This window comes from Schistocerca piceifrons, chromosome 3 (genome assembly GCF_021461385.2).
Source record: "Schistocerca piceifrons isolate TAMUIC-IGC-003096 chromosome 3, iqSchPice1.1, whole genome shotgun sequence".
NCBI lineage: Eukaryota > Metazoa > Arthropoda > Insecta > Orthoptera > Acrididae > Schistocerca > Schistocerca piceifrons.
The window spans coordinates 337,564,369-337,576,493 of NC_060140.1; the positions used below are offsets into that span (position 1 = coordinate 337,564,369).

The window sequence follows — 12,125 nt, forward strand, 5'->3', positions numbered from 1 at the left end:
TAGAGGTAGTGTTAGACAGTGGCAAGGCCAAGGGCATGAGGGATGTTGGTGTGTTGGTGAAGTGAGTGGTTAGTATCTTTGATGAGAGAAGTGAAAAGGATGGAAAAAGTTGTGCAGGGGGAGATAAGAGGCTTTTGTGGTCTGAGGATATTTGACCATGTGTAAGTTATTGTCACATGCAGGAGAAAGGAAAGATGTAAAATTCTGGCGGGAGCAAAATATGAGCAGGGAGTGGTGGGGATTCAATGGTTAAATGTAGTGGTTAGTTGTGGATGGGTGGTACATAGAACAGCGTGTGTCACATTCATAATTGCCACGGCCTTTTCTGTAGGAAGTCACAGAAGTCTCACACAATCACACTGGTTGGCACCAGCGAAGCGTGTGTGTGCAACAAAGGCGCGTGGGAGAAGGTAGAAAAAGATGCAGACAGACAATACAGGATAGAGAAAGAGGATGTAGATCAAGGATAGTAGCAAAGGAGGGACAACATGAGGTTTACAAGGAAGAGAGCCACTAGGCGGTATAAATGTTGTAGGAAAGTTCTTGTAGAAAGTAAATACTTTTGAATTAAGGGAGACCACTCACTGAAAAGCAAAAGTGTCGAGTTGTCGATAGGCACACAAAAAAAGAAAAAAAACTTGCTAGCTTTCAGAGTTATCCTTTGACGAGCTAGAGTGAAATACATGCAGAAAACACAGACTTAGTTGCAATGCCTTGTTTCTTGGCAGGCATACTAGTTGCAGTGGTGGGGTAGTGTTGGATGAAATGGATAGAGGGAGGGGAGGTGGGAGGCAGGGAGATGGCCTGGGGATTGGTGGTTAGTGTCTTGGAAGAAAGCAGTTGGTTTGCCAGCAAGGAATGAGGGAGGTTGGGGTGGAGGCTGTGGTATGTGATGTATTGTAGGGGACAGTGGGTAGTGATGCACGCTGAAGGCCATGTGAGAACGTGAATTGAGAGGGGGTGACAGGATAAAGAAAGGAGAAACTATTGGATGAGGATTGCAGAAACTGTGGATTACCTGAGATTGAGAGCAGGACGATTACTGGAGTAGAGGATGCGTTGTAAGGATAATTCCCATCTGCATAATTCAGAGAAGCTGGTGGTGCAGGGAAATATGCAGATGGCCTGGGATGAGAAGAGGCCATTGAAATTGAGCATGTTTGCTCAGCTGCATGTTGTGCCACCTGGTGGTCAACTTTATTCTTGGCAATTGTTTTGGCGATGGCCATTTATGCTGGTGTTGGTGTAACACTTACGTGATCCTTCCGTTCCCTCCATACCATTGTTACTGCAAACATTGTGCAGTTACCTTTCCACCAATTTATCATTTTAGCATAACAAGTCGCGCAACAAATGTCCTCTTGATTTGGAAGTTCCATTACCAAATAATGTTTTTGGGCTTCCTTTACAATGAGCAAAATCTTCTTCCTATGCCTAGCAAACATGAACTCTCTGCAGATAAAGCAGAAACTATCAGGCTACAGGTTGTGTGAGGAGGAATTTTCTAGAAGAAAAATACGTGTTTGTGAAACTATTTCTATTAGCTGGATTGTGGAAACAAAGAAATAATATTAAATGTAAATTAATATAAACTTCTCGTGTCGTCCAAGAAGAAAGTCAGGATAATCTTATCATTTCACATGCTCTGTGTATTAAAATCTGTCTAGTTTGCTTCTTTATCTGAAGATCTTCATTTCACAGAGAAATATGCACAGTTGTACATTTTTATATACTACAGCTATATATGTAATATAGTTTAAATATCAGTATTTACTCACAGAAGAAATGTTTCCATCAGTTAAATAATGACAGTTTAAGACTCAATTTTAAACAATAAACATTAGTGTAACAGTGACTTGCATACTGACATAATTCTATAGGCAGCAGGTATGGAAACATTTAAAAATTGAAAGTGAAATACCAAATTGATTATTGCCGACTGTTACAAAGCAAATTTCACCTACCTTAGCATACCTAAAAAGTTTCAGTTAAATTACCCATATATCCTCATATAACAAAAAAACGATGCCTGCTAGCGAATTTCTGATTTCAAATTTGAATTTCTCACATGAAAACCTTTGTAAACACTCATTTCCATATGAGAAAAATGACAGTTGTAGAACAGTGTCATTGTCATGACTATTGTTTGGATGTCAGCATTGAGTGTAACATTCTTTATAGAATTTTTACCATTGTCTGTAGCAGTTCTGAGAGTTCATCTTGTTTATTTTTTAATTGCTGTGTGTAGTATCAGATGACATTGGTATTAATAGATGTGACTGAAAATTTTTCAGGTTGGAGAAGTACGCAGAGTTACAGCGGAAGGTTTATGCAAGCTTCTGCTCACGGGCAGAATAGCATCTAGCAGGATTCTAACTCACCTTCTCTTGGTGTGGTTTAATCCTGTCACTGGTATGTTCCTATTTTAAGTCTGGTTGTTGTTTGTTCCTTTGCCCATTGTCCATATTAATTAATAAAAATTATGTCCGTGGTGAATTTGGTTTTATGGGAATTAGGGCTTGGTCCCCCCCCCCCCATGAACCATGGACCTTGCCGTTGGTGGGGAGGCTTGCGTGCCTCAGCGAAGCAGATGGCCGTACCATAGGTGCAACCATAACGGAGGGGTATCTGTTGAGAGGCCAGACAAATATGTGGTTCCTGAAGAGGGGCAGCAGCCTTTTCAGTAGTTGCAGGGGCAACAGTCTTTTCAGTAGTTGCAGGGGCAACAGTCTGGATGATTGACTGATCTGGCCTTGTAACATTAACCAAAACGGCCCTGCTGTGCTGGTACTGCGAACAGCTGAAAGCAAGGGGAAACTACAGCCGTAATTTTTCCCGAGGACATGCAGCTTTACTGTATGATTAAATGATGATGGCGTCCTCTTGGGTAAAATATTCCGGAGGTAAAATAGTCCCCCATTCGGATCTCCAGGCGGGGACTACTCAAGAGGACGTCGTTATCAGGAGAAAGAAAACTGGCATTCTACGGATCGGAGCGTGGAATGTCAGATCCCTTAATCGGGCAGGTAGGTTAGAAAATTTAAAAAGGGAAATGGATAGGTTAAAGTTAGATATAGTGGGAATTAGTGAAGTTCGGTGGCAGGAGGAACAAGACTTTTGGTCAGGTGATTACAGGGTTATAAATACAAAATCAAATAGGGGTAATGCAGGAGTAGGTTTAATAATGAATAAAAAAATAGGAGTGCGGGTTAGCTACTACAAACAGCATAGTGAACGCATTATTGTGGCCAAGATAGACACAAAGCCCATACCTACTACAGTAGTACAAGTTTATATGCCAACTAGCTCTGCAGATGATGAAGAAATTGATGAAATGTATAACGAGATAAAAGAAATTATTCAGGTAGTGAAGGGAGACGAAAATTTAATAGTGATGGGTGACTGGAATTCGTCAGTAGGAAAAGGGAGAGAAGGAAACATAGTAGGTGAATATGGATTGGGGGGGAAGAAATGAAAGAGGAAGCCGCCTTGTAGAATTTTGCACAGAGCATAACTTAATCATAGCTAACACTTGGTTCAAGAATCATGAAAGAAGGTTGTATACCTGGAAGAATCCTGGAGATACTAAAAGGTATCAGATAGATTACATAATGGTAAGACAGAGATTTAGGAACCAGGTTTTAAATTGTAAGACATTTCCAGGGGCAGATGTGGATTCTGACCACAATCTATTGGTTATGAACTGCAGGTTGAAACTGAAGAAACTGCAAAAAGGCGGGAATTTAAGGAGATGGGACCTGGATAAACTGAAAGAACCAGAGGTTGTACAGTGTTTCAGGGAGAGCATAAGGGAACAATTGACTGGAATGGGGGAAAGAAATACAGTAGAAGAAGAATGGGTAGCTCTGAGGGATGAAGTAGTGAAGGCAGCAGAGGATCAAGTAGGTAAAGAGACGAGGGCTAGTAGAAATCCTTGGGTAACAGAAGAAATATTGAATTTAATTGTTGAAAGGAGAAAATATAAAAATGCAGTAAATGAAGCAGGCAAAAAGGAATACAAACGTCTGAAAAATGAGATCGACAGGAAGTGCAAAATGGCTAAGCAGGGATGGCTAGAGGACAAATGTAAGGATGTAGAGGCTTGTCTCACTAGGGGTAAGATAGATACTGCCTACAGGAAAATTAGAGAGACCTTTGGAGAGAAGAGAACCACTTGTATGAATATCAAGAGCTCAGATGGCAACCCAGTTCTAAGCAAAGAAGGGAAGGCAGAAAGGTGGAAGGAGTATATAGAGGGATTATACAAGGGCGATGTACTTGAGGACAATATTATGGAAATGGAAGAGGATGTAGATGAAGATGAAATGGGAGATAAGATACTGCGTGAAGAGTTTGACAGAGCACTGAAAGACCTGAGTCGAAACAAGGCCCCGGGAGTAGACAACATTCCATTAGAACTACTGGCCTTGGGAGAGCCAGTCATGACAAAACTCTACCATCTGGTGAGCAAGATGTATGAGACAGGCGAAATACCCACAGACTTCAAGAAGAATATAATAATTCCAATCCCAAAGAAAGCAGGTGTTGACAGATGTGAAAATTACCGAACTATCAGTTTAATAAGTCACAGCTGCAAAATACTAACGCGAATTCTTTACAGACGAATGGAAAAACTAGTAGAAGCGGACCTCGGAGAAGATCAGTTTGGATTCCGTAGAAATGTTGGAACACGTGAGGCAATACTAACCTTACGACTTATCTTAGAAGAAAGATTAAGAAAAGGCAAACCTACGTTTCTAGCATTTGTAGACTTAGAGAAAGCTTTTGACAACGTTAACTGGAATACTCTCTTTCAAATTCTGAAGGTGGCAGGGGTAAAATACAGGGAGCGAAAGGCTATTTACAATTTGTACAGAAACCAGATGGCAGTTATAAGAGTCGAGGGGCATGAAAGGGAAGCAGTGGTTGGGAAAGGAGTGAGACAGGGTTGTAGCCTCTCCCCGATGTTATTCAATCTGTATATTGAGCAAGCAGTAAAGGAAACAAAAGAAAAATTCGGAGTAGGTATTAAAATCCATGGAGAAGAAATAAAAACGTTGAGGTTCGCCGATGACATTGTAATTCTGTCAGAGACAGCAAAGGACTTGGAAGAGCAGTTGAACGGAATGGACAGTGTCTTGAAAGGAGGATATAAGATGAACATCAACAAAAGCAAAACGAGGATAATGGAATGTAGTCAAATTAAATCGGGTGATGCTGAGGGGATTAGATTAGGAAATGAGACACTTAAAGTAGTAAAGGAGTTTTGCTATTTAGGGAGTAAAATAACTGATGATGGTCGAAGTGGAGAGGATATAAAATGTAGACTGGCAATGGCAAGGAAATCGTTTCTGAAGAAGAGAAATTTGTTAACGTCGAATATAGATTTAAGTGTCAGTAAGTCGTTTCTGAAAGTATTTGTATGGAGTGTAGCCATGTATGGAAGTGAAACATGGACGATAACCAGTTTGGACAAGAAGAGAATAGAAGCTTTCGAAATGTGGTGCTACAGAAGAATGCTGAAGATAAGGTGGATAGATCACGTAACTAATGAGGAGGTATTGAATAGGATTGGGGAGAAGAGAAGTTTGTGGCACAACTTGACTAGAAGAAGGGATCGGTTGGTAGGACATGTTCTGAGGCATCAAGGGATCACAAATTTAGCATTGGAGGGCAGCGTGGAGGGAAAAAATCGTAGAGGGAAACCAAGAGATCAATACACTAAGCAGATTCAGAAGGATGTAGGTTGCAGTAGGTACTGGGAGATGAAGAAGCTTGCACAGGATAGATTAGCATGGAGAGCTGCATCAAACCAGTCTCAGGATTGAAGACCACAACAACAACAACAACAAGGGCTTGGTCTGAGGCATTAGTAGAGTCCAAAGCAGTTAAAAGGGCAGGTCAAGGTCAGATCTACAGAAGTATGTCAGTTGTGCATCGATGACGTTCTTGTCTTTGTTCTGTGCAGTTCTTACTGTGATTGTCAAGCTTGCTGTTTATTACAGTGCTGAGTGATTACTTTCTCATAGTGTTCATTATGAGTGATGGTAAACAATAATGACAAGTGCAATACAAGCAAGCCAGAGGAATAGTGTTCTGTGTGTATTGGTACTTTAAAAGATAGTCTTCCGTTAAATCCAAGCTTGAAGAAGCAGCTTGTCATATTGGTTTGAAGACCATTCAGAGGATTTCAAGTGAAGGTGAGAATGTCTGTGCAAGACTGTGGCTCAGCTGTTTCCAAGTCATCAGACAAGCAATGCAACCACAAAAAGAATTGCGCGACCTAGAAAATTTCACAAAAAACATTTTGTGCTGCATAGTGCTCAGCATGTGTGCTAGATGCAAATATTCAACAGCAGAAAAATTAGTTTTTGTATGAAAGAAGCTGAAAATTTTAACAGAAGCAAATTGACCATGTTGAGGGTACTGAAACCCATACTGTTCAGGTATTATATAGTGAATGATGAGGAGAAATTACTAATTGAATGTAGCAATGTTGTAGGTGCATGGACTGTGTTTTTGAGAACGATGCACAAGAGCATAAAGTTGGCACATCTTGAATTCATTATGTAGGTGAAATTTTCATCATTGAAATCCACTCAGGGGCAATATGCAGGAAATTAAGAGGTGGGTGTAATGGATTCAAAGTTCCAGTTGGTAATAGTCCTGGAATTACAATGCCTCATGCTGGATCAGCAAAAACTGGCTTCATTCCCCAGAGTAAGCAGATTTTTAAGGTATCGGAGGCTAAGAATTCTGAAAATCACCTTTCTGAAATGATGTTCAGTGTCTTCTAATGGTGGTTTGAAAAACAGTTGTTGCTGTGCATCCTATGTGTTTGGTTATTGTCATGGATAATGTGAGCGTCCACTCAGTGCAAGTGAACAAAGCTCCAACTAGGAATTTCAAAAAGTCGGATATTATTAGTGTTGCCCTCTAATGAAATACCTCATACTTCATCATATATCTGAGCAGCATTGCAAGTTCTTGTCAGTGCCCACAACCTTAGATATAGAGTTGGAGATAAATGAAATTGCAAAGCAGCATGGACACTGTATTGTTAGGTTAACTCCATACCATTGTCAGGCTGAAACACATTTCAGAAAAGAACAATACACGTAAAATTGCAAATGTTGAATGTCTTACACATGAGGCAATAGACAACATCTCAACCTCTTCATGGGCAGCTTGTGTAAGACATGCAGAGAAAATGCAGGATGAAGATTACAACAGAGAAATTGGTAGGGACACAGTTATGGAGCCTTTCGTTATAAATCTGATAGACTTAGTCATCAGCATCAACGAAGACAATAGTGTGATTTTCTTATTGTAAAATATGTATGTATTCATTACTGGTATTTGTTTTGTTTGTATGATTGTGTCTGCAGCTGCATTAAAATTAATAGGTCAAGTATTTATCTCTGGCCATGTAATAATGCAGTTTTCTTCACAAAACATATTTTGTTCAGTTAAATATATGGATTGTAACACTGTAGCAGATTGCATAATGAAATTTAGCTTTTAGAAACCCATTAAAAGATCTGTTTCTGATATTGTTAAGGTCAAAAAAATTGTGTGTGTGTGTGTGTGTGTGTGTGTGTGTGTGTGTGTGTGTGTGTGTGTGTGTGTGTGTGTGTGGGTGCGCGCGCTAGGATGCCTTCAGCTGTCACGCGTATTTTCTCCCCCTCTTTGTGTAGAATAGGCCCTGCATCAGCCTCCATAGCTGCTCTGGGCTCATGTACTGCTAGATTTAGTGCTAGCTCACAGTCCATTATAGAAGGGCTTACTCTTAAGTTTCTTTTCCATTTACAACAAAGAACTGGATTTATTATAGTTTCATGTGTTCAATGATGAAATGTATGGGAACAGTTAACTGTGCCTTGGTAAATAAGGCAAATATGTCAGTGAGGCAACACAATAAAGAGAAATACGAGGCCTTTGCTTCTCCTGTGTGTTTTCTTACTTTCTACTGAGTGAAGTGGCCAGTGGTTAAGGCACTGGACTTGTGTTCTGCTGGAGTGGAGGTCAAATTCCCCCTCTGGCCATAAGTTTCCCTTTTTTTCCGAAAATTGCTTAAGGCAATGAGAAACTAGGCTGGCCTTTTGTTCTGTCTGAGCCTGGCCTCTAATAACAGTTCCACCAACAGGATATTAAATCTTAATCTTCCTTTCATCATTGCTTTTGGTTCCTGTAAGAGGAAGGGGAAGGGGCAGACTTTTCTTTGACTCTCATCATTTCCTTATCCTTGCCAGCTCTTTTCTTTCATCCCTCTTCCATACCATTCAATGCTTCTGCAGGGAGGAGCAGCCACTGGCTTCGAAAGCTTTTTGTGTGGTTTTTTTTTCTCCTGCTGCTGCTCAGTGAGTGCATAATAAGTTTTCATTTACCTTGTATTCTGATGTTAGAGTTTCATTGAAACATATTTCCAGATAATTTTTGCTTGTCAGTTCAGAATGTGTGCAACAAAGTTCAAGTACATTAAAAATTATGGTCTTGCTCCCTGCTTTTCTAATTAACTTAAAATAAGTATTTTAACAGTGTGTTTTTAAGCTAAGCTACTGCACAAGATTTATGGTAATTTCACTGTAGTATTCAACCATTAGATAAAAAAAAAAAAAAAAAAAAAAAAAGGTTCTCTTTAGAAAGTTACTAAATGGGTGTTGTAAGCGTTGAGGGTCAGGGAAAAACTACAAACTTTTGTCCTGTGAGAAACAGGGGTGTGGTGGTTGTTAAGTTGTTGTCATGGGCAGTGGGATGAGAGGTTACTTTGAAATGGAAGTACTCACCTCCGGAATACAGGGAAACTACTTCTGGGTTTGAGGTGACAAACAACCCATGCATTATAGTAGGCAGCAATTCTATGGAGTCATAATAGAGTAGAGCACTGGCAACTAGGCACTGAATGTCTCCAAGGTGGACAGTTCTACTGTGTCCTTTTGTCATCCCAAGGAATGTTCCAACAAGTTAGTGCAGTATGCCAAACCCTGTCAGAATAAGTTGAGGAACCAGTTTGCTACTACACTGGGTCCCTGCTCACTACAGTGAGTACTACTTAAATACACTGGTACTTTCTTGAAGAATTAAATTACACAGATTTCACCTTGATAATTTCTGCAGCACCTGTCTTGTCATCTTCTTAATCTTTTCTTGTGTATTGGACCCCAGCAAAGCGTTTCCTTTGTTCATTTACCATCCATTCACCTAGGGACATGCCCTGTATGCCTTTATTGTTGTTATTGTCGTTATTATTATTAGTCACAATTACCTCTCTTACCTCAGTCTGTTCCCTGATCCATTTGGATGTTTTCATGTCTCTGGTACTAATTCCTAACATAAGTATCTTCTTTGCTCAATGGACAAACCTCAGCTTTTGAAAGGTTTTCATTTTAAAAGTCAGTGTCTTTCTGCCAGAATCCAGAACTGACAGTAAGTAGACATAGACTGTAAACTTTCAGTTTCTGCCACATTGTAAAGTTAGTTTTGGAAACCTTATTTAGTTTAATGAAGGTACTCCAAACTATTTTCATTCTTCTGTGTACTTACTTCCCTGACCATCTGAATGCACGTTTAGTTGTCCAATTGTTTGAAGACGAGCATATATGAATAACAGATAATGTTCACGTGAGATCTGTCTTGAAAATTTTTCCAAATGGTCATCATGATTTTGTCTCTTTTATTTTCTTTCTTGTATGCACTTTAATCATGATGTGCCATTAATTGAGAGTGCAATTGCCTTCCTGATGATTTCCAGAGGGACAGTGCCCTGATGTGGTGTTAGTGTAAGAGGTGTACAACTCCAAATAAGTGGAATCTATTGTTTGCATTGGAAATGGAGCTATAATGCTCTGAAACTGATACGCAAAATAAAAAAAAATGGTGGCTGTGATGTGGTAATTTTTTTCATACACACAAAGAAATCCTAAGGTCAGCAATCATTCTCCAGCATTCCGTGTAGACATAAGCATCAGTCAGTGTTCAGTCTGATTATCCCTTTCTCTTACTCTCTCACTTTTTGTTTGTTTGTTCTCATTCCTGTCTGCCAACCTCCCCCCCCCCCCCCCCCCCCCCCCACACACACACACACACACACACACACACACACACCAGAGCAGCACTTCACTCGCATCTTTCTGCTGTTACCCTATCCTGTGTCAGTTCCTGTACCCATCCCCCTATAAAACCTACCACTGTTTATTTCTACTAATTCCCCATTCATCCTATCTTCTTATCCTTTCAACTATACCACCAGTAACACCACAATGTCAGAAATGTTTGGGTAAAATTTAGCTGTTTAACAGAAGAAAGCTTGCTATTTCAGCAACACTACTTTCTTCTTTGCTCATTACATTTTATTTCAAAAAGCAGTGGTGTGTTTAGCCAGTCATAATTTACACCCCATTTAGTCTTTCAATTTTAGCTTAAAGGCATGTTGAACTCTCCAATATTCCACCCTTAAGCATTTTTGCCAATGCCCATTAACATCTTGTCTGGGAAATGGTCTGTTGAGATTGTGAAACAAGGAAAAAATAATATAGTAACAATTTTGGATTATTATTTTTTGATTTAATACTTTGGAGTGTGACAGTGTTACTAGTCCAAGCTTAAGACTATTTTAAGTCTACATCATGTTTTCAACATTGCATCGATGTGCAGATACTTAGTTGCTTGTTTACGTACATGTCCAATACTACTCTCGTGTATTATATCACACCTTTTGTTAAATTTTCAGAACATGATCCAGCTGTACGCCAGATGTTGGGGTGCTTTCTAGAAATGTTTACCTCACATGTTCCTGAAGCAGCAGAATTGCTAGAGGAAGCATTTTTACCAGTTCTTAAAGTAATTCTAGATGCACCAGAGGATAGTCCCTTAGCTGAAGTAGATGAAAATGAGGTGGTGTCACTTCTTATAAACATTATGAAGTCTAAAGGACAGGTAAGAGATAATTACTTTCATGGATTGCAGATAACTCCTTACATGCAAGTATGACCAGTTTTGATTAATGATATTTGTTTTGTTTTTAACAGGCCAATGTACACAACAGCTTGGCGGTGAGACTGTGTACTGAAATCTTAAAACATCCTGAAAACTATTATAACAAAGTTTACTTTAAGACACTTGTCAACCTTTCATTGTCCTTGAATGATGTTCTTCGTGAAGATTTGAAGAACCTTGCTGAACAGATGCATAAGGTAAGATGATGATTAACTGTTACTGTCTGCTATTGCCAGAACGACATTCAGAGTATTACTGATGTTGTAAGAACATGTAAAATAGAAAATCAAACCATGAAATTTAAAAGTACACCCACTAAAGATGCAATCTCAGCTGTAAGAACTTGCATATACAGTATTAATTTCATATTGTATGTTACTGATGACTGGACCTTGTCTCCAAAGCACTTGGAAAGCGTATCCCACATTAGGAAGCCAGCTGTTGAAAAAATAGCAAGGAAACTGAGTAGAAATTCAGTTATTTTGGGGAAACAAAATGAAATAAGAGAATAGTGTTGTTAGAAATTAATATACAGTTGCATAATGAAATTTTCACTATGCAGCAGAGTGTGTGCGCTGATATGAAACTTCTTGGCAGATTAAAAGTGTTTGCTGCACCGAGACTCGTACTCGGTACCTTTGTCTTGTGCGGGCAAATCATTAACTATAGGAATTAAACTAACACTTCGCAGTCTTAGTGTAAAAATGTTGTCAGTAGCAGAGCTGCTGTTTCCCATAACTCTAGGTGCAAATTGTATGAGGGGAGCTGGATTGTATGAAGTGGAGAACCCATTTAGCTACTTAATATTGCATCTTTCTGCTTGGAAGTTAAATAGTTAAGCAGCCCATCAAATTGTTCACAAATAATTCAAAATTAGCATATGGAGCCCTATTTATTGAAACTATTGTCAAGTTCCCATGAAAATTTATGAGTATCGGTGTTTTTATCCTACTGAATGTAAGTGACAATTGAAGTAGCTTGTATTGTCTGTATTCCACAGACTGTCATCAGGTTACTAATGTCTTCTACATTGGTTTCAGAGGCTACAAATGAGTTTCACTCCTATGAATTGTTTACGTAACATTTGCTATCTTGACACATGCAGTGTGCCTGGGTGTGTAGTGTGGGTC

The 12,125-nt window shown here is 39.4% G+C and overlaps 1 protein-coding gene across 1 annotated transcript in view; it reads left to right on the forward strand.

The window, feature by feature from the left end:
- The window catches only part of LOC124789750 (condensin complex subunit 3), a 185,625-nt gene that overhangs the window by 137,774 nt on the left and 35,726 nt on the right, over positions 1–12,125 (forward strand). The window contains exons 15-17 of the mRNA XM_047257204.1: positions 2,295–2,412; positions 10,730–10,935; positions 11,028–11,192. Coding sequence (XP_047113160.1) covers positions 2,295–2,412; positions 10,730–10,935; positions 11,028–11,192 — 489 coding nt within the window. The remainder of the gene's footprint in view (positions 1–2,294; positions 2,413–10,729; positions 10,936–11,027; positions 11,193–12,125) is intronic.